Source organism: Amaranthus tricolor, chromosome 12, assembly GCF_026212465.1.
Source record: "Amaranthus tricolor cultivar Red isolate AtriRed21 chromosome 12, ASM2621246v1, whole genome shotgun sequence".
Lineage (NCBI taxonomy): Eukaryota > Viridiplantae > Streptophyta > Magnoliopsida > Caryophyllales > Amaranthaceae > Amaranthus > Amaranthus tricolor.
The window spans coordinates 5250001-5272858 of NC_080058.1; the positions used below are offsets into that span (position 1 = coordinate 5250001).

A 22858-nucleotide genomic window follows, 5' to 3' on the forward strand; every position below is an offset into this window, starting at 1 on the left:
GGTTGTCAAATGTACATTCAATGTGAATTGAAATGGTTGTCAAATGGAGTACTAATGTTTGAAAAAAAGAAATACTTAAATATATTTTTTTTCAACTTTTGATTATATTTTTATTTCGTATTCAAAAAATAAGTCAAAGATTTATTGGTCAAAAAATATTAATTAATTTTTTAATTGACTTGGGAATATTTATGAAGAAATGCTTGTTTATACACAAATATGTAGCAATTAATAGCTAGGTGCCTAGTATATATTATACTACATCAACTAATTTACTAGATTCTAAAAAAAGTAATCTAAAAACGAATAATAATTAACAATAAGTTCAAATGAAAATTTATGTTAAAAACAAATACTTATAGGTCGATAATCAACCCAACAAATTTATGTGTTATGATTAGATTTTTAAAATTGTTTCACCGAAAGACAGTCTCTCATAAGAGTAGGTCTCAATCAATACTAAGAAGGCCACCAAGTAGTTCTAGTTGGCTAAACACCAATAAACCTATCAAATTGATTGATGGTGTTAGTTTCCAATCAATCTGAGTTTGATCCAACGGGTTATAAATTAGTAATATATTTCATTCGAATTTGTAATTAACAATGATATTTTTTTACAAAATATATTACTGTATCAGTTACATGTATTTTTACAATTGATATGATAACTAATTAGTGGTTGTTTAAAAAATATAAGTGGTCTTTTTTGTAGAGTAATTGGTAAAGATGGTGAAATTATGCTCTCATAATTTTAATTAAATACGAAATAAAGTCAAACTAATGAATTGAAAGTAAATAGAGATGCATTTAAAATAGTTGAGATAGTTGTGAAGAAGGTAAAATAAACCTGAAAAAAAATAATGAAGGAAAAAGAAGATGATTTCCGCTATTATGGAGGTATCACATTCTTCTACCCTCCCCAGGATAAAATATTTACCCCATAAAATTAAAAAATTCCTTCACTTATCATTATTTTGCAACCATTTTTCCACCTCTTTAACAATCAAATTTTACTAATTTCTCATTTATCAACTTTGATTTTTTACTTTGATTTTTTTTACCTCTTTAAATATTAACACCCAATTCAAGTATGCCCTAATTATAGTTATTTTCTATGATTATAAATTCGAGTGTAATTAACGAGTATGAATTAGTTGAATATCAACAATAAAGTCATTTAATTTTATTGTGAATTTATTACTTCTCTCTCTCATTCTTTTAACAAGATAGACGTAAATAAAGACTTGGGTTGAAAAAAAGACAAAGTCTCGTATAAATTTGATTCACGTTATTTAGTATACATTAAACTTAAACATATTAAAATAATAAATATGTTTACTTAACGAGTACTATTTTTAAAGAATTATTATTATTATTATTATTATTATTATTAAATTGATGTATACTAAAATATTACAGATCAAATTTTTAACACTTTAGAATACATTAATAATAGCGTATCAAAATAGAAATACAAAGCCGATAGAAAAGCGGGTTAACTTATCAATATTCAATCCCCGTCAATTGCGTGGTCCTCTTTTCTTTTATTTTATCGCCCAGTCCGCTGACACTGTTAAGTGTTACCTTCAATTGGACATTTATTTTTGGAAAGTTTTAATATATACTCCCACTTCTCTTTTCTAGTAATTTTAATTATTTTATTTTGTATTTATCCAGATAATATTTTATTTTTAATATTTTTAATTGTATATAATTAAAAATTATAAAATATTAATATTTATAATCTTTATATTGGGACGAGTGAAACAAAATATCACTTGAATATATTTTAACTTATAAATTAAAAATTAAATAATAAATAAGAGTAATAAATAAATAACTTAAAAGTAAATTTGATTACTAAGATGAATAAGAGATAATATAATTTCTTATAGTGGAAATATGTGCTTCATAATTATAAAGAGTGTGACTAATAAAATTGAAAATGAGTGCAACTTCAATAATACGTAATAAAGGTTAATATTACCACTAGTCCTATATATGTTACATTTTAAGAACATTTCTTAAAATTACTCTTTTATCTTGAATAGTGATCCTAACACTCAGCTTAGGTGAGAATCATACTAAAAACCTTTTTTAAAAAATAGTACATGTTCTTAGAAATTAGGAGTACTTGATTTTAATTTGATAGTCCTTTCGTTTTAGCAACATTTTTATATTTTATTTTTGACATTATTTATAGTTTACTTTTAATTTTTATTTTGTAGAAATGCTAAATTTATAAGTAAAAACATAATAGAGTGAGCTTTTGTTTGATTTGTCTTAACGCAATGATTACTAATATCAATTTTTATAATTTTAGTTATGCATAATTAAAATATTTATGTTTTAATAATTGTGTTGGTAAATATTATTCAAATCAAATGCGATAATATTGCTGAAACACAGGAGGTATATTTATAGTACTTTAATAAAGAAAGATTTAAGTCCAACTCACACAGTTTTCTCTAAAATTAATTAGGAAAGGAAGTGGGAACAATAATAATGATAAGTGGGTAAACAAAGCAAGAAGAAACAAAGAAATAAGGGATGTTGTAGCTTGTGGAGTAGGCAAATTAATGAATGGGAGGATGTGTACTCGCACATGGGCTGCGTGTTATTATTGTTAATGATACGTGATTCGGCTGATCAATACTTCCACACTTGCTCCATTATCACGTGTCGTCTGCTTTTTTTACTATATATATTTATATTCCGTAATTTTTTTAAAAAAAATTTATTTCTCTGCAAATTTAAGAAAAAATGAAAATTAATCAATTTCTTAAAACGAGAATTAAATGCTAATTAATACATGAGCTTATATGAATCAAATGCTAATTAATACGTAAACTTATAATTCTTCAATTTTGTTAGCAATACAGAAAGAAAGTAAAACATATATATTTGGTAATAAATGAAAAGAAAGAGTAATTAAATTGTATAAATGAAATTAAAATTAAATCAAAATGAATAAAAGAGATAAAAAAATATGAAGAATTATTATATAAAAATAAAATTAATGTTAAATTATGACAAAAAAGAAACGTGGATAGTGGAGTGAAATTTGTTCAATTTATTGATTCAAAAAGTCGGAACAAAACTTTATTTAATAAAACCACCCATTTAAAATAGAGTTTAGAATAATTAAGCTTATATATATATTTATTATTCACATAATTTATCAAAAATATATTTAATTATTATTAAATTAATTATCAATTATCATCTTAGACGATTAAACTATCTAATATGCATATGTAGCTAAAGTCTTGATCTTGTTTGATAATTGACGTATCAGTTTTGAATTCGCACTAATTTACGATATTGATGGCGTGCACCCTAAGTCTATTTCTTACTCTTGATTGACCAAACTACCATGCTTAATGATGTTCTATCGGAATAGCATACAACACAACAAGTGCTAATTATTGAAAAATTGTGATTACATAGTAAAATTTTGAAAGTTTTTTCTGATAAGAATGTTTTATTCATTTTTATTTATAAATTTTTTTTGTTTATTTGTATTTACTAGCAATCGTGATTTATTTATTTGGTTATCATTTTGCTAACTTTATAAATGTTTTAATTACATCAATGAAATTGTCCTTTTATCATTAATTATAGATCATCATTATCATACCCAGTGTATTTCATTTATAGGAGAACTATGATTAGGGTTTAGGGAGGAATGGACGACACAAACTCATACTCATAGAGTGCGGTCAAAGATTCCATCGACTTAAGGAAGATCTTCAAAGAGCGTCAAAAACTGTAATTACTCACAAAACCTGCAACTTACACACACGAGGGCCAACAATAAATTAAAAAATAAAAATAAAAATAAAGAAAATAAAAAATAAAAACATATAAAAAAGAAATAAAATAAATAGATAAATAAATAAAAATAAAAATAAAAATAAATAAATAAGAAAAGAAAGGTAGAAATAAAAACATAGATAGAAAAATTGAACCTAGTGAGGGATTAGTGATACACATAGATAGAAAAATTGAGGATTATATTATGAGATGGTATGATATAAAATGATTGTAAATTAAATTGTGCGTTGACAAAATTTTTAAAGCGAACATAAACAAAATTAATTTGTGAACCTATCAAGTTCTGGTTCATCTGATGCAACACAAAATTATAAATGTGATTTTTTATTTAGTTGTCGCTTTTTTATCTCTCAAAATTCTGATTAAAGTTTCATATGAACGATATATATTAGATAAGGTGATAATAATTATTAAATTTACATCAAAAGTTAAGTGGACTCAATTTAATGGCCTATTCAATTCAAGATAAAATTTCAAGTGAATCAATCAACATCTAACAAATCACTTTTTATAAGATATTGGCTTTATTGGATTCCTTTTGTAAGTCTTACCAAAAGCAAAAAAAACGAAAATCATGGAGTTAAAAAAGTGGCATAACCGAAGGCCAAATAGTAAGAGGTAGCCGTACGTACCAAAAGCATAGATTCAAGATTCCAAGTATGAAGCATCAACCATAACATGTGCCATTTTCATACGGACAGATTTACAACTTTTATTTATTTATTTATTTTTTTTTTTTTGAGAGAAGACAGATTTACAACTTGACTAACTTTCGGCTTTATAATCGCCTTAATCGGATATTCGCATTCTGTCTATAATTGTAGACAATTTAATTTTTAGGTTGTTGAAACTTAGATTCTCTATTAATTTATATAATAATACATTTTTTTAATGAAATAGTTTTACTATGACATTATATTTATTGGATCCAACTAATATATACTAATAAAACTCTTAAAGTGATCACTTATAACTTTAAAGATAGTGATTCCTTATAGATTTTGTAGTGATTCCTTATAGATTTTGTAGTGATTATTTTTTATAGTCTTAGAGTGATTAGTTATAACTTTAAAGTAATTAATTAGAGAAATTGACTAATTATATAAATTCGTGATTGGAAAACATTTTGACATTCTCATACTAGATTTTTTGTTTATACATTGAGTTTCAAATACTTAAAAATATTTTTAAATTGAATAATTATTGAGTAAAAATTTATTATCTATTATAATACGTGCCTATACTAGGGGACTATAATTAAAAGAAAAATAAAGAGGTTTATTGTTTATAATCAACACAATAATTACATGTCTAGCATATACTATTCACAAATTCTTATATGAGACAGACTTATCGTCAAATATGTCTCATATTTAAGTTAAATAGCTCAGTAATAAAAAATTTTAGCTAATAAAATCCTTATTTTAAGGCTATCTCACTATAAAACATTCTCATACAAGACGGGCTATATACTATTAATTATTAAACTAATATCAAACCCATACTTTTTCATTGTTTATTAATTTAACAAGGGCATAAATAAAGAATAACCCCTTCCATATCCTAGATTCCCTTTCTAGAATATTTTTTTAAGTGTTTTTCTAGAATATTGTTGCAAATAAAAATTCAAAAATGATATGTAAATTCATACTTCAATAGTCAAATATGGAACATAGATTTAATAAGTCAAATAAAACACCAATAGAATTTCAAAAGGAGAACCCAAGATATGAAAGTTGTGGTATATGATAATTGATAAACCACCATAATAATTGTTTTGAATTTATGTAGTAAAAAATCACATGAAAATGAGATATGGGCCATATAAGTACTCTAGATAGTACAAACTCAAAATTTGGCTTTTTTACATTACATCCACAAAATTGCACTTAATAAAAAATTAATAAAATCTCTCAAATTTGCCTCCATTTATTAGTGTACAAAATAACAAAAGGGGCAAAATGGGAAACTTAGTGCTTTTATGGAGGCCTAAACATAATTATTCCTTATTATTATACTAATTACTACTCTAACACGGTCTAAACCGTGCGATTGATCTAAGCTCAATCAATTTTGATCTCAGATTTGATTTTCTCGGTCTATTTTGTATAAAAAACCAAATTGCCTTGACTTCAAATTCTTCTTCCCATCCATGATAAGTAGGAGGAACTTTCATTCTTTTGGTTTTTTTTTTTTTTTTTTTTTTTTGGTTTTTCTTGTGAAGTCTTCAAAACTTGCAAATAAGTGATAAAAAAACTGCCGAACTGGAGAAGAATCTAGAACCATCGATCCGCCATGGAATTTCATCTTGATCCCATTTTGTTCTCCTATTTACAATACTCAACCAAGAATTTCATAGAAACTTTGCACTTTTTGTTAGCATTTCATATCATTTCATTTGTCATTCCTCCATTTGTAACCCATGGATGCCCTGAAACAATCCAAAGAATGCCATTTATCAATATATAATCCATTAAATAAATCCCCCCAAAAAAAGGATTAGATACCCAAATTAATCAAAATAATAAGGATTAAAAACGAAGAAATCAACAGAAATTGAGACTTACTTAGAACTTGTTCTGCAGAATATCTGCGAGAAACATCTTTACAAAGCATTTTCCTCAGCAAATCTTTAGCTTCAGCAGAAATAGATCGAAAAATTTTAGTGGGAAATCTAAGATTAGCACGAAGAACAGCACCAAAAGTTTCTTCAACAGTTTCACCATAAAAAGGAGGAACACCACCCAACATGATATACAAAATAACACCAGCACTCCATACATCTATTTTCTCATTATACTCTCTTCCTGCTAATACTTCTGGCGCTACATAATATGGAGTTCCCACAATTCCATTCATTAACTCTCTTCCTTCAACACCTCCGAACAACTCAGCTGATCCAAAATCACACAATTTCACCCTATTTCTTGAATCAAACAATATATTCTCCGGTTTTACATCCCTGTTTGAAAACAAAACCAACGCGACCAGGTTAGGAAAATTTTCTCAAAAATTTAAAGATTTAAGGGCTTTTCAAACGAAATAAAATAAGATTTGGGTATCAACCTGTGACAGATATAATTGCGGTGACAATGAGCAAGAGCGTCGATAATCTGGGTAAAAAGAGAACAAGCGTCGCGTTCAGAGAAAGGGGCGGAGGAAATTATACGGTCATAAAGTGTAGTTTCCTTGCAAAGATCTGTGACAATCAAGAGATGATTATCAGAATCAAAAATGTCATGGATCTGAAGAATGTTAGGATGAGGAGAAAGAATTTGAAGGATTTTAGGTTCTTTATCAAGACATTGACGATCAATATCGTCGTCAAGAAGGAGGCGTTTATCAATGGATTTAACGGCGAAAGATGAACGAGACGAAGGGGAAAAACACCGGTAAACGATGCCGAATTGTCCTCGGCCGATCTCCTCGCAAAGTTGGTACTCGTTCTTGAAGCTTTCACACATTTCTCAAGAGTTTTTTGGGTGTTTGCAGGGAGCTTTTGGGGGTGATATGGGGTCATTTATAAGCGTTTGGTAAGATGAGAAAATTGTGGGCTCAATTTTCGAATTTTGGAATTATTTTTAAGGAGGGGAATATTCCTAGTGCTATACTAGAAGTTTTTCAAATGCTTTGAGGGTATTTTAGGTATAATGCATTTATTTTAAATAAATTCGACCATACGATATTTATTCAATTTTGTAATCGAATTCAGTTTAATCCAATTTAAAACTAAATCGGAGCTCTTGACCCGAAATCAACCTCAATGAACATTTCTTGGGTGTAATCGAGATTATTATGTTTGAGTGACTATGAAAAGTTAAAATGTGTTATAGCGTGAAATCATGTCCAAAAATAGAAATAGAGCAAAATTAATAAGACAAAAAAGTAAAAAATTACCGTAATAGCCTAGTTATTATATTAAAATTAGGGCATGCTTGAATTGGATATAAATATTTAAGGGAAGAAATATAGTCAAACTAATGAAATAAAAGCAAATAAAGATGCATTTAAAGTAGTTGAGATAGTTGTGAAGAATATAAAATGAGCATGAAATAAAGATAATGAAGGAAAAAGAAGATAATTTTTTATTATACAGGTAATACATTTTCCCACTCTCCTTCAGGATAAATATTTACCCCACAAAATTAAGAGTTCTCTTCATTTTTCATTACTTTACAACCATTCTTCCACCTCCAAAACAATCAAATTTCCCTAATTTCTCATTTATCAACTTTATGTTCTTACGTTAATTTTTTTTCACCCTCTTAAATATTTACACAAAATCCAAACATGCCCTTAAAATCAATTTTTATTAATAGTTTTTCTTCATTATTTGTGTTAAGATTTTAAGCTTATTAAAAATAAAAATCGATTAATTAGAATCATAAATGTGGTAGAGAAGACATTTGCTAAATTAGTGAATGAGATACTTTTTGAGAGACTTAAAAAAGATATTTGAGGTATTTCTAAGGTTAAGAGATGTTATGGCTGGTTCGACATTATTATGTTTTCTAATTATTAAATAACATTTTTATTTGATTTCAATTTTAAACTCTTTACTCTTGAACTACTTTTATTTATCATTACACATAGTTTTTCATCTTCATATTTCCTCCATTCTAACTATTAAACGTTTATTTTTATTTTACATTACTTTTATTTTTGAAAACAAACTAAGTAATTTCTTTTAATTTCATCTATATAATCTTTCTTGTAATATATTATTCACATAATTCAATTTTCTATTCGTTTATTATTTCATTAGTTCTTTTTTGTTTTTCTCATTTACTTTTTGCACAGTTTTCAAAGCAAATTTTAAATCTCAATATCTCTAAATACGCATAATAAAAAATTATAAAAAAATACATAATAAAAAAATATACATTATGACGAATCTAATGAGATCTCACATATATATATATATATATATATATATATATATATATATATATATATATATATATATATATATATATATTTTATTATCTAAATATGTTTCAAAAATATTAATTAAATTTCTCTCTCCTTAAGATGAAATATTTCAAATAAGAAGAACATTAGAGAAGGGTGAGAGTATTAACTACGGAGTTTTCTAAAAAAAAATATCCCTAACTTTCTCTTAAATGCTAAATGAAAAGAACATAATATTACCTTGCCTTTTCATGGGTACAGAATTTTACAATATTGGTTTATGAGTTTAAACGAACTACAGTTATTAAACTTGAACTACAAAACTGTTCATTCCTTGAAAAAAATAACTTGTTCACAAAGATGTTGCCTATCTAACTAACAATTACCAATTAAACATCATAGAATAATGGTTGATTTAGCAATAAAATTTACACTAAAAGTTCTTTAAGTGGTAGATATGGTAGTATCCAATTTATGCCTCATATGATATAACTACCTATCATTTTTCATTAAATTCTTGTTAATTTCCGTTTAATTTACTATTTTGATGTTTCTACCCTTATTAAGTGTTGGTTTTTGTCTTTATAATTTGTCCTAAACTATTTTTATGCTCTTAAATGCACCATTTTGACGTTTAATTTAACTGTTTAATTCATCAACGCTCTTAAAAATTGAATTAAACGTCAAAATTGTGAATTAAACATTTGAGACCATAAAAATAGTTTAAATTATAAAGATAACAACCAACACTTAATAAAGGTAGAAACGTCAAAATGGTAATCAAACGAAAATTGACAAGAATTCAACAGAAAATGCTACGGTAGTTAGACAGGGCACAAATTAGATGATATCATGTAAAAAAATTTAACAAAAGTGCTACTACTAACATTTTATGAAAGTTTGATACTACAATGTAGAATTTCTCTTAAATCTTTATATGGTTTCGTTATTGCTTGTGTTTATCTAGCCTGAAAGTAATATTAGAAAAAATGTTTTAATAAATCACTTTAATTCCAAAATAAATCCATCATTTATTTTGTGCTAGTGAATAAATGTAGTAAGTATAAAAATCCATAAGAAAATAATCAATTAATCTGACATGTTTCTGATTTGAAAAGCTAAAAAGGAATCATTTGTGAAGGAAGCATCCCAATAAAATTACGAGTCAAAAAGATAGCAGTGAACGTTTGGAATCGAAGTTGGGGTCTTCTGTTTCTAAGGCGTCTAATTTGTAAACCGTTATTGACGACCAAACTAATTAATTAATCAATGGGTTTATATGATATTAACGCATGATGATTACGTGAAATAAATTAAAAAACAATTTAAATAATTGTTAGTAATTTAATGAGGTGCAAATGCAAATTTATTTAAAAAATATTACAGTCGATATATTAGTAATTTAACTAAAATTTAGTGATCTAAATTATAATTAGTAGCTAGTGTTCTAAAGCAAAAGTAACAATTTAGAATTTTCTCCGCGTCTTTTCTCAATAAATTATATTGCAACAGTTATCATAACCGTTACTTTTACCGAACAGTTTTAATTAGTTTATAAAACTAATTAGACATCTAAATATCTAACGACCTTTTCATTGCATGAACCTATCATTTTGAGGATCTTTCTCGAGTCAGGAGATTCTTTGGTCGTTTCCTCCTTTATGAGTATGAGTTAGTCGTCTTCTTTCCCTTGTCAGACTCTGATCATAGTTCCTATGAGTAGGATACACTAGATATGATAATGATGATGATGACGACTTCTTTATTGGTATGGGTTGCCTCTTTTCTTCCCTTTCCAGACCCTAATTATAGTTTTTTATAGACAAGATACACTGAATATGATAAAATGTTTTATATTGGTATTAATGCAATTTAATAAATAAACAGAATGGAAGGAACGCCTAAACAGAAGTTGACGGGATGAACCATCTCGATTCCTGATTATGCGATCAAAATTGACAGCATTTAGCAGTTGAATTAAATCAACGTAATGAAACCATGCATGCTTGAAATTTCTGTATAAAAGGAAGAATATTATCAGAATCTTAAAAAAATACTCATAAAAGTGTGTTAAGTTAAGTCCCTAATAAGCTATCAATGAAAATTTAATACATTTTTAGTTTCATTATACTTTGCAATTAATAGAGATATTTTTTCAATCAGTTGCAAATATTTCAGAACAAAGGTATTATGATTTTAGCTTAGAAAAATTAACTTGACCAGATATATGATTGTGCTTGACCTAGTCTAAAAGGAAAAGTATTTTTTATTTTCACAAAATTCATTACCATTCGTTAACATTGAAAAAGTGATATTAAACAATAATGAAAAAGTATAAAGAAAAAAATTTGTTTGAGAATGAGAGCTTCATGACCATGAAAATGAAATTTACAAAATTAAAGCTAAAACGGTTTATTCTGCATTTTTTTTTAATATTAATCAATAAGGTAGTTTATGGACTTTCATACTTCTCAACCATGTCACTCTCTGATTATATAAAATTCTTTTTTAATGTGATGTTATGTAATTCGCATTTTAATACTCCAATTTTATACAATTTAAAAATTGATATTTTCATACTAGTTATATTACATATTTTTCTATTTGTATTTAACATTCCCTTTATTATATTTTTTTATTACTAGTGCGGAAGTGCCTCAACAATCACAACGAATATAAAATACTCCATTAAAATTTTGGGTTCCATTCTTATATTTATTTTATTTAGTTTTTTCTTTCTCTCAATATATCCTTTAAATAAAAACTAATAGAAATAAAAAATATATATATATAAAAGAAAAAGTAAAGTGAATGATAGCCAGACAACTTATATGGAAGGAAAATCAAGCCAAGTTATCAAAGTCAATAGTCAAAACTGATACGGAATGCTAATGTAAAGTAAAAACCATGAATATTCTAATATACTATTTATGTGGCGTTGTACTATTTTAACTTAAAAAGCTGTTACATATTTGAATTAAAGGGCGTCATTTTAAAGAAATAGAGAATTTTTGTAATATTCACAAAATTCCTAATCAATCACCGTGATTTATAAAATTAACAAAATAAAAAAATAATAATAATAAAACTCACGATCCCAATAACGAAAGCTATAATTAGGATCTTAGAAGGATTGGACGACAACAGACCATATACTAATCGGTAAATTAAATGCGAAAGCATAATATTCAAGAGCTAATGTTGACTGCTGACACAAATTTGTTACGATTTATGAAGCTTGAAAGATGACCACCGCCATGACAATTTCGTACAATTTGAAGTAACTTGTTCAAGATCAACCAATCCAAGTAACAGAAAAAATGAAACGTACCTCACAAACAAAGCAGTAATTCCCAAAAGGTAAGCTAACAATGGTGCTACAATTGCAAGAAAAGCCATTCCCGATCCATAATACAGCGCTGCAGCATCATAAGACGACACCTGCCGCTGATGACCTACGACAAGCAACACCCATATAAACCGTCAGAAGCAGGCACCTGTTTAGACAATATTAAACAAGAGAATTTCAACAGAATACAGACCTTTCCTATAATCATAATCTAAAGACTCGGGATCGGAAGAATACAATGCTGCCTGTGTAGCTTTAACTTTACCCCATTGGTAAACCAGCCGTAAATAGCCTCCAAAGAGCAGGAAAGTCCAAGGGAGCACTTGCCATGGAACCATCAGGAAAGCCAATCCGAGTGCGACAACAGCAGATAGAAGGCAAAGACGATCTCTAAGGAGATGCGTTGTTTTCTTAATATTAAAAATACCCAATATTGTACATGAGTCTATTATTTTTAGGTGTCCACCTTCATTTTCTTAATATTAAAAATATCCAATATTACATATGGATCTATTACTTTAGATGAGTCCCTTTATTTTCTTAATATTTGTATCCAAACCAAATAGAACAACTATGTTGAATTTTTTGAAGTATTGTAGATTAAACTAGCATGATATTTAAATAAATGAGAAAATATAGAAAACAAATATAGTGAGCTCACATTCAACAACAAAAGTTAAGCAAATTCATTGAAAAAAATAAATTGAGATAAAAAAATAAAGCCAATTAAAAACTGTCTTTGTTTCTTTTTGTTTGTTTATTTTTAATTTTTTCAACTTAGGAAATATAAATTTAAATTAAAATTTTAAAGTAATTATTAAAGATTAAATGTATTCACATTAAATTTTATTAGATTTGTCTGAATGTATATTTTTTTATGTATAATTTTATAATACATATTTAGAGATATTAAACTCAAAATTTTATTTAATATTCGTACAAAAAGTAAAGTGCAAAAAAAGTAGTAGTGCCCAAACAATAGCTTAGAGCCAAGTAGTAGTCTTAACCGAAATAAAATCCCAACTTGATTTCAAAAGGAAAAAAAAAATAATCCCAACTGATCCAAGTGTTGGGCTTCTTAGTTATCCACGTCCACTTCCTTATCTTAGTGGTCAACCTTCCATATACTTATAGCCAATAAAATCTCTTTATTCTGATTTTTAACAGTAAATAACACTACAAGGAAAAATGAAGAAAATATAAACCAAATAAAGAAAAAAATAATATACTCTTTTGTCCCTTTGAATTTGCTATTTAGAGTTATATTTCTCGTCACAATTCACAAAATTTTACTCTCAATAGCAAACTTAAAGGAAAGTGATATTTTCCATTAGAACATGTCGCTCTCAGTAGCAAACTCAAATGAACATACTACTAAAAGTAATATTTTCACTGTAATATCTTAATCACAATAGCAAACTCAAAAGGACAAGTGAATATTTCCTCAGCAGCTCACGACCACTGGTTTTGACTAGTGACAGATTTTTTTTACAGATATCTTCTTCATATATTCTGATTCTTGTAAACATATTGAGTTTCTGTAACAAAGAAAGAAAAAATAACACCCAAATGACATTATTTACAACTGAGCTGTTCCCCATTTGTCTTCCTTATATTAGGGAGCTTAGATTTCCGTCATTGAATTCATTTCAAAATTGTTTAATTACCTGCAAAAGGACCATTCAAAATGAGATTTACTACAGAAATATACCAAAACTCCATGTGTTTTCTGTCGAAACTCGACCGACATTTTTGCAAACTCCTGATCTAAAAGAGACCCAGTTGCTGAAATTGGTGAAAAAGTCATTTAAAGCTGGGAATTTTAATGAGGCTTTGTATTTCCTGCAGAGTATGGTGACTAGAGGTTACCAGCCTGATTTGGTTCTCTGCACAAAGCTCATTAAAGGGTTTTTTAGCAGTAAAGAAGTTGACAAAGCAATAGAAGTAATGAATATGTTAGAAACAAAAGGCGAACCTGATTTATTTGCATATAACGCCATGATTAGTGGTTTCTGTAAGGTAAACAGAATTGATGATGCTAATCAGTTGCTTAATAGAATGAGGGCTAGAGGATATTCACCTGATGTAGTTACTTACAATATCATGATTGGTAGCCTTTGTAGCAGAGGGAAGCTTGATTCAGCTTTGAGAGTTTTGGATAAGCTGTTGAAAGACAATTGTCGACCGACTGTCGTCACCTATACTATCTTGTTAGAAGCCACTATAGTTAATGGAGGGACGAACAATGCGATGAAACTGTTTGATGAGATGCTAAAACAAGGGCTTCAGCCTGATATGTATGTATATAACACTATGATTAGAGGGATGTGCAAAGAGGGCTCAGTAGATCAAGCGTTTTCGTTTTTTCAGAACTTACCTGCCAAAGGCTCTCATCCAGATGTGATCTCGTACAATGTCCTCTTACGGGCGTTATTAGACCGGGGGAAATGGGAACAAGGAGAGCAATTAGTGAGGAAGATGCTATGTAGAGGATGTGAGCCTAATGTTGTTACTTACAGCATACTGATAGCTGCATTATGCAAAGCTAGTAAGGTAGAGGAGGCTCTAAATATGCTGAAGGTTATGATGGAACAGGGCTTAAAACCTGATAATTATAGTTATGATCCTCTGATTTCAACATTTTGTAAAGAGGGGAAATTGGATTTGGCTATTGGAGTTTTGGATCTTATGATCTCAAATGGATGCTTACCTGATATTGTCAATTACAACACTGTTCTGGCAGCTCTATGCAAAAATGGAAAGGCTGATCTAGCTCTGGAAATTTTTGATAAGCTTAGTGATGTAGGTTGTGACCCAGATGCAAGCTCCTACAACTGTTTAATTACTGCATTATGGAATAGCGGGGATCGATCTAGGGCAATGAAAATGGTTGAAGAAATGTTCAAGAATGAAATTGAGCCTGATGAAATAACTTACAATGCCCTTCTGTCGTGTTTTTGTAGAGATAGGATGGTCGATGAGGCTATGAAGTTATTGAGAGATATGGAGAACTTTGGTAATAAGCCAACAGTTATTAGCTACAATATGGTCTTACTTGGTCTTTGTAAAGAACATCGACTGACAGACGCGGTTGAATTGCTAGGACGAATGGTCGAAGAAGGTTGTCAGCCGAATGAAACAACTTATACGTTATTGATTGAAGGGATAGGATTTGCCGGATGGCATGATGAGGCTATGAAATTGGCAAGCTCCCTGATGGAAATGGAAGCTATTTCCTCTGATTCCTTCAGGCGCTTGTGTAAGACCTTCCCCGTTCCTCCATAAAAAGAACCTGCAGCTTATGGACAATGAAGTTTATATTGCCATAATGAAACAGATTTGCAAATTTTTTCTCGGTATGTCAGAGATAAGACACTGTAAATAAAGTTTTATATTCAACACCCACAATTGCATAGATATTTAATGTTGCCAGTTACTTGAAGACATCTGACATTCCATATCTGATGTAATTTTACCAATTTTCTGTCCTTTTTACATCAGATTTGCATTGTATAGTTAAAGTGTGAATATTTGGTCGTACTTATACCACATGTAATGCTCTGTATAACCAAGCATATAATGAGAAACAGTTAGACCAAACCTGCAGCCCCTGCCCCTCTCTTGACCTCTTCTCTATTAGGCCTTCTATCTCAAGTCCATTGACTAAAACTGTCAGCAACAAAAAAGCAGTGTCAACCTATTTTCACGCAACTTTGCCGATAGTGGTGCAACCCATAACCGCTCTCTCAACTCTTGGTTCCTCATAAAATGGATGACGTAATAGTTCTATATAAAACCACAGGATTCAAAGATAATGTCGTGAACTCGTTGTTTATGGAACAGTCATCCTATAGAAGGCAAACAAAACTCTAGATAGAATAAATAGCATGATCTTGAGTGCTTCCGATTGCTTCAATCAAGTTATTAGTTAATTTTCAATTGCTAGATTCCATTTCCGGTGGATGCATATGCATAAATGCACGTACCTTAGAAAAAAAAATCTCCACAAAACCACCAAGAGAAGATAATTTAGAAAGGGTGCTATTGGATGTTTGAAGAGGTAAAAACTTGCATGTCGATTCCACTTTAACAACTTCTCTTAGAAGCCCCCGCATAAGTAGCTTGGAAGAGAGTCTGGGAGCCTCTTCAATCATACCAGAGCAGCTAAAACTTTAATTGAAGTGATATAAACATTTGCATCTGGCTTGATCTAATTGTAGATCATGATTTCCAGCACTTGTAACATTTTTCTCATTTCTGCAGAACTCCAGAATCACCAACTTGCCAAAGTTGTTAGCAATCTAGTGGCTTGAGTACCTTCACAACCTCATCAAATTTATCCACCCGACAAAAACCCTAGCAAGACAATGACGAATTATATCATCAGCTATAATCCCCTCATCTATCATTTCATTGGACACTTGCACTGCATTCTCCATAAGATCCTTCCCAGTAAGATCATCAATAACAATATTATGAATAATCAAGCCGATAGAGGACTTGCTATCACTCTATACCCTAACAATTAAAAGAGCCTAAATAAATGACTATTAAATAGGTTTTAAGGAATAGTTCCAGATAATCATTTGATCAAGAAAGCCTATGGCACAATCCATGAGCCCATACTTGCACAAACCATTAATTAAGATGTTATAACTATTGTTGGCGAATGGGAAGTTTGACTCATGATCATAGTTTAAAAACAAGGCCGTGTCACATCGCATCGACCGCATTGTAAAGGTTTTCTAAACAAACAAACCGATATTTCCCGCGTTGTAATGGTGTAAAAAATTCACGTTTTGGGCTGTATCAAGGGATATCTTATGAATCGACTGACATTGAGGCGTTACGATAAACGCATCACTCCCGTTACCGCATCACTGTTCCATTACCAAACGCGAGCGTTACCGCATTTTTACACTATGTTCATGATGGACAAAACGTAATCAGTTTGTTCCTAATAACCATGGTTGCAGATAGCAATGAAGTACATTATTATATGTCACAGAATTTGGCTCTAAACCACGGCAAATCAGATTATGCATGGCCAAAGCCATTTCTTTAAAATTCCCTCCTTAAGAAGATCAGTGAATTTATTCCATCACGACGTCTGCCTATGACCCTTGTTAAAATTAAGCAACTCCATTTAGCACTATTAGCCATTGTAGAGTCTACAGAGTAAGCACCGCAACAATCTAGTCGTGCATAACTATGATAGCCACTTCAATAGTCCAATATCATGAAAACCGAATCAAAACGTACATACAACATCCACAACACTACCAAACATAGAACTTCCCATGGTTGATACCAAAAACATAGAACAGACTCATACCTTATCAAAAAAAACAATGTAAACGCCTTAATCGAATCAAAGTTGGTAGATTGCCATCCAAGTAACATACAAAGGGTATAAATTAGAACAACATTCACAATAAATATAATCAACATCTGGATTAAATTCATCCTTGCAGCTCATGAACATCTAATACCACCAAGCTTCCCTCAAGTGAAATTTCATCTTAGCAATGCAAAACATAGAAATTTAGATAACTCAGCTTCAATGGTTCTAAAATCATGACTTGGGGTAAATATCGACTAATTACAAAGCCTTGCTAAAACCTACCATTTAAACATTCATTCCATAATACAGGTTTTAGTTCTTTTTTTATGTAGTTCTTTTTTAAGTGACATTATAAAACTAACATTTTGCAATTTACAATACAATTATTACGAAGGAATGCTAAATACAGCCGTTATTAAACAAGTTATAATTAGAATCATGGGCATAAAACAAAAAGGAAAATAAATACTAACAAGTAGTAGGTTAATCTCAACTTTCGTATATCGACATGAACAAAAGATGGGTGCTCTGTTTTGAATTGGAGAGGCGCTATTTTTATGCTTGTAATTGTTGAACATTTAGAGTATATAGACTTAGATTTGTATATACTACATACTTAGTATAGTAGTGAGACTAAATAAATATATTATAAGTCCAAATTAAATGCCTCAAAGAATTTGATGAATCATTACTTTGATTCATAAGTTTTGTTTGATGAATCATTACTTTGATTCATAAGCTTTGCTTGGTGAAACATAACTTTGGTTCGTAAGCTTTGCTTGGTGAAACATTACTTTGATTCGTAAGCTTTGCTTGGTGAAACACTTTTGTTTCAAAATGAGGTATTGTTTGATGGATAGCTCTATAAATAGAGGTTGCATGCCAAGGGATATTCCATCCCAATTTCATATGATTTATGATTTCTCTCTTAAGAATACTCTTATTCTTGTTCTTCCTTTCATGACATAATATTGAGAGAGTAATTAACTCTTAATATCATCAAAGTTCATAATTCTCTACAACACTTGTATTTACTATTGCAATTTCCTTGTGCTAGAATTTTGTTGTGTAGATTGTATCTCATTGTGAATTTCATTTATCATCCCAAGCACCTTTGTGGGAGAAATATCACAATAGGAAAGTGCATGAACGCCTTCTACTCATATCAAGTTTCCCAGCGACTTCTCTGATTGTCGCAACCTTATCTTCATGGTGTCCATTTGGTGATTTACAAAGCAAGGAGTTCCATTGCCATCCACACAAGGGAAATACAAATCGGTTTGTTTATTTGTATTTGCATTATATTTCCAATAGTAACTAAGAACATGAGAAGTAAGGTGGCTTACTGAAAACCGACAGCGGCGGTACCGGAGAACTGACGAAGTTACGCCGCTGTAGAAATCGCCGAGCTCCACTTAGTCATCAATTGGGTAGGTTTCGATTTCGAATGGTTTGTTCGGATTTCGGAAAATCAAGTTTGTTAGGTTTAGAACTAAAATTTCATTTGAAAATCTACCATTGACTCAAATTCACGGTTTTGCAAAATAAAAAAAAATCAAATTTTGATTTAAGTTAATTTCAGTATTGTTCAAGTTAAATGGATAATTTAAAAATAACATTTTAAATTTTGTCAATTTTGAATTTTTCTTTCATATTTTCATAATTAAAATCTACATTTTAAAATGAAATAATCTTAACCCTACTTATAGGGGTTCAGATATGCAAATTATAGGATCGATAGACAATTAGAGTAACATATTTGAGCAATTGATATACTAATTGATTTTAAGCGATATAGTTTTTTTTAAAAAATTAGTGAATTCATAACAATAATTATTTTAATCGGCTAATTTAGTTACACTTATATTAAATTTGAGGGTTTTGATTCAATAAATATTTGATTGTTTGATCACTCAACTATTTATATGTATCTAAATACATTTCAAATAAGCTATTATTCAAAACACTCTTAATCTTTTAAAACAAAATAGAAAAGTGTATGGATGGAGTTGGTTAGTGGGGTGAAGAGCGACAAAGTGTAGATGAATGAAGAGACGATTAAAAAGTAGTGCACAATAAAATTTAGTGTAAGAGTATTGGAGCCTTGGAGGGATAATATCATGAGTTTAAATTGTATCAATGATAATATGATATTAAAAAAAACATGAATATGTGCATAATAATAAAAATTGGATTAATCAACGCTAATTAATAAATGAGTTAATCATAAAAAAATCGATAAAATGTGAAATTATTTTGGTTAATTTTTTCTTAACGATACTATAGTATTTTCAATCAACAAAACAATGTCAATACTTATCACACGTTTGAAAAAATACAAAATTTATTGCAGAACTTAATATATCATTCCCATAAAATAAAGAAGATAATATTCGCGATGATTTGTGTTCTCAACAATTTTCAACTTTGGATGGAACTCTAATTAGAGTTTTAACAATCGTTTTTGGATGAATTGAGTTGCATGAGAGTTGCATTGGGTACATAATAATAATAATAATAATGTTATAATGCCAATAATTAGTATACATTTGATAAAAAAATAAAAATTCATTGCACGTTCTGATAAAAAAATTAACATCAATTTCAACGGTAATATCATCATCATCATCATACCCAGTGTATCCCGCTCATAGACAACTATGGTCAGGATCTGGGGAGGGAAGAGAGACAACAACTCATACCCATAATGGAGAGTGTGGTCAAAGAGTCCCTCGGCTCAAGAACGGTCTTCAAAGCGAGCGGAACCTGCAACTATCCAAAAGACTGCAACTTACACCCATGTTAACCATGAATAGTAAACAACTAACTGAGTATACACAACAAATAGAATACGTACAAATAACTAAAAAACGATAATGGTGAGAGAGGTAGTAAAGAACGATAAGTAGAGACAAAGATCAGTACCAAACGGTGGTTAAGAGGGACATGTCTAGTAATCTAAGACGTGGATAAGCCGCCGCCAACTGGCCCTATCCTTGGTCAGGTCTTTAGAGAGGTGAAATTCGTGTAGGTCACTTTGAATCTGCTCCTCCCACGTTCTCCTAGGTCTTCCTCGGCTTCTCTTGCCCTTCACTATGATGCATTTGATCCTTCTTACTGGGGCATCATGGGTTTTTCTCTGTACATGCCCAAACCATCTCAACATGTTCTCCTGCATCTTTGTAGAGAGAGGTGTAACCCCTAACTTCTTCCTGAACTCTTGGTTTCTTATCCTATCCATCATGGTTTTACCACACATCCACCTCAGCATACGCATTTCTATTACTTCCATCCTCTATTCGAAAACCTTTTTGACGGGCCAACATTCTATCCCGTACAACAAAGTTGGCCTTATTGCAACACGATAAAATTTACCCTTTAGTCTACTAGGGAATTTTTTATCACAAAGCACCCCGATTGCTGCTCGCCACTTAAACCAACCCGCTTGTATACGATTAGTAAGGTCTCCATCAATCTCCCCATTACTCTGAACCATCGATCTCAAATATTTGAACATGGACGTACATGCAACAACTTTTCCCCCTATGGTCACCTTTGGTTCCTCTATCGATTCTATCCCACTGAAGTTGCATCGCAAGTATTCTGTCTTCGTACGGGTTATGTGCAACCCCTTACCCTCCAAGGCTTCCCTCCACTTTTCCAATTTACTGTTAGCCTCCTCCTTAGTTTCTGCGGCCAAAGCAATGTTGTCAGCGAAAAGCATGCACCATGGTACAGTCTCCTAGATGGATTTAGAGATTTCCTCCATAATGACCGTAAAAATGAAAGGACTTAGTGCTGATCTCTGATGTAGGCCCATTTTAATTGGGAAAGACTCTGTCATACCCACCGGTGTTTGAATGTTAGTCGAGTCTCTGTCATACATGCCCTATATACCTCAATGTACCTTTGTGAAATACCTCTATTCTTGAGGCAATCCCAAACATTGCTTCATGGTATGCTATCATACGCCTTCTCCAAGTCAATGAACACCAAATGCAAATCCTTCTTTCGCTCCCTAAACTTTTCCATCAGTCTCCTCAAAAGATAGATTGCCTCAGTGGTTGATCTTCCCGGCATGAATCCAAACTGCTTCTCACTAATCACGTCTCTCGTCTAATTCTTATCTCAATCACTCTTTCCCACAGTTTCATTGTGTGGTTTAGGCGTTTGATACCCCTATAGTTTCCGCATTCTTGTGCATCGCCCTTGTTCTTAAATAGTGGGATAATTGTGCTACCCCTCCGTTCTTCCGGCATCTTACTAGATCTCAAGATGGCATTAAAGAGTTTAGTAAGCCAATGAATGCCCTTTTCTCCTAAACCCCTCCACACCTCAATCGGATTAAATCCCGTCATCTTTTTGAGAGCTTCTCTTACTTCCGCCGTGGTTATATCACTAAACGACCCATGAACCTGTGCTCTTTGTATGCCCGAAGTTTTTCGACTTTTCTTAGTTAGACCCTTAGTATCATTGAGCAGTTGGGAAAAATATTGACGCCATCTTAATTTGATGTCCTCTTGTCTAAGGAGTACTCGTCCACTCTCATCCTTAATGTACTTCACTGTCCCTAGGTCTTTCCCCTGCCTATATCTGGCTTTAGCCAACTTAAAAATATATTTCTCCCTCTCTTTGGTATCAAGCTTTTGATAAAAGGCTTCAAACGCTCCACTCTTTTGATAACAACAAGGGATATTCTATATGGTAGACACCAACTATTGCAAAATGCGAGTGGTAGCAATTCTTAAAATTTTTTCCACAAAATAGCACTCAACTCTTGAACAATTAAGTACAGTAACATTATTAAGCCAAAAACCTTTAATTTTCCGTTAACTATGGAAATGACCATTTTACCCCTTTCCATTTCGTTAAAACTTAGTACCTCCTTCCTCTTCCAGTCAACATGTCCTTCCTCTTCCATTATTGTTCTTCTTGGTCATTTTACTGCTGATTTCTTAATTCGATGTGACAGTTGTGTTTTGAGCTGGTTTGACTTGATTTCAGATCCAACAATTCATTCTTTTATTGTGCTTAATTGCACTAAATTTGTTGCTTGCTTTTGCTTATAAACAAGTATGAAAAATCAGAGTTATGCTAATTAGTCATAGTCCTGCAGATTTAATGATATTGAAGTTGAAGAGTCCCTGAAATTTGACATTGGCATGATACGAACTGCGACCAATAATTTTTCAGAAGATAGAATGTAACACCCCGATATTTTCCCGATATATTAAATGATTTGCTAGTAATATTATTATTTTTATTATTATTATTCTTTTTAGAAAAATATATTTCTTTATATTATTTATTTTGTTAGTAGATTAAATCATGAGACTTCAACTTTTAAGGCAATTAAAACCATTTTAAGTCCAAACCTTTTTCCTAATCTATCTTTAATTTAAAAAAAAAAAAAAAAA

At 30.5% G+C, this 22858-nt stretch overlaps 4 protein-coding genes across 4 annotated transcripts; 1 reads left to right on the plus strand and 3 right to left on the minus strand.

Moving 5' to 3' along the window:
• Positions 1 to 5567: 5567 nt before the first annotated feature.
• LOC130828271 (phosphoenolpyruvate carboxylase kinase 1-like) lies at positions 5568 to 7384 on the minus strand. The gene is made up of 3 exons (XM_057694143.1): positions 6904 to 7384; positions 6405 to 6799; positions 5568 to 6268 (listed from the first exon to the last, which is right to left on the minus strand). Exons 1-3 carry the CDS (start codon positions 7299 to 7301, stop codon positions 6222 to 6224), a joined length of 840 nt encoding a protein of 279 aa, XP_057550126.1. The 5' UTR covers positions 7302 to 7384; the 3' UTR covers positions 5568 to 6221.
• A 2686-nt stretch (positions 7385 to 10070) lies between these two features.
• Positions 10071 to 12698, minus strand: LOC130828272 (inositol phosphorylceramide glucuronosyltransferase 1-like). Its single transcript, XM_057694144.1, has 3 exons — positions 12291 to 12698; positions 12080 to 12203; positions 10071 to 10763 (listed from the first exon to the last, which is right to left on the minus strand). Exons 1-3 carry the CDS (start codon positions 12433 to 12435, stop codon positions 10565 to 10567), a joined length of 468 nt encoding a protein of 155 aa, XP_057550127.1. The 5' UTR covers positions 12436 to 12698; the 3' UTR covers positions 10071 to 10564.
• A 619-nt stretch (positions 12699 to 13317) lies between these two features.
• LOC130828273 (pentatricopeptide repeat-containing protein At3g04760, chloroplastic) lies at positions 13318 to 15637 on the plus strand. Its single transcript, XM_057694145.1, has one exon. It carries the CDS (start codon positions 13667 to 13669, stop codon positions 15380 to 15382), a length of 1716 nt encoding a protein of 571 aa, XP_057550128.1. The 5' UTR covers positions 13318 to 13666; the 3' UTR covers positions 15383 to 15637.
• Positions 15638 to 21544: 5907 nt separating this feature from the next.
• On the minus strand, positions 21545 to 22362 carry LOC130828468 (uncharacterized). The gene is made up of 2 exons (XM_057694455.1): positions 22258 to 22362; positions 21545 to 22138 (listed from the first exon to the last, which is right to left on the minus strand). Exons 1-2 carry the CDS (start codon positions 22360 to 22362, stop codon positions 21545 to 21547), a joined length of 699 nt encoding a protein of 232 aa, XP_057550438.1.
• Positions 22363 to 22858: the final 496 nt, after the last annotated feature.

Bases quoted from the DNA above. Each gene is read 5' to 3' on its own strand.
- LOC130828273 (XM_057694145.1), top strand. From the start codon at position 13,667: ATGACATTATTTACAACTGAGCTGTTCCCCATTTGTCTTCCTTATATT.
- LOC130828468 (XM_057694455.1), bottom strand. From the start codon at position 22,362: ATGGAAGAGGAAGGACATGTTGACTGGAAGAGGAAGGAGGTACTAAGT. The intron at 22,139-22,257 runs GTTTTTGGCTTA...TCTACCATATAG, and splicing joins TAGTTAACGGAAAATTAAAG to AATATCCCTTGTTGTTATCA.
- LOC130828271 (XM_057694143.1), bottom strand. From the start codon at position 7,301: ATGTGTGAAAGCTTCAAGAACGAGTACCAACTTTGCGAGGAGATCGGC. The intron at 6,800-6,903 runs GTTGATACCCAA...GTTTTCAAACAG, and splicing joins CGCAATTATATCTGTCACAG to GGATGTAAAACCGGAGAATA. The intron at 6,269-6,404 runs GTAAGTCTCAAT...GGATTGTTTCAG, and splicing joins TTCTGCAGAACAAGTTCTAA to GGCATCCATGGGTTACAAAT.
- LOC130828272 (XM_057694144.1), bottom strand. From the start codon at position 12,435: ATGGTTCCATGGCAAGTGCTCCCTTGGACTTTCCTGCTCTTTGGAGGC. The intron at 12,204-12,290 runs GTCTGTATTCTG...TGCTTGTCGTAG, and splicing joins AGATTATGATTATAGGAAAG to GTCATCAGCGGCAGGTGTCG. The intron at 10,764-12,079 runs GTACGTTTCATT...CCTTTTATACAG, and splicing joins ATTACTGCTTTGTTTGTGAG to AAATTTCAAGCATGCATGGT.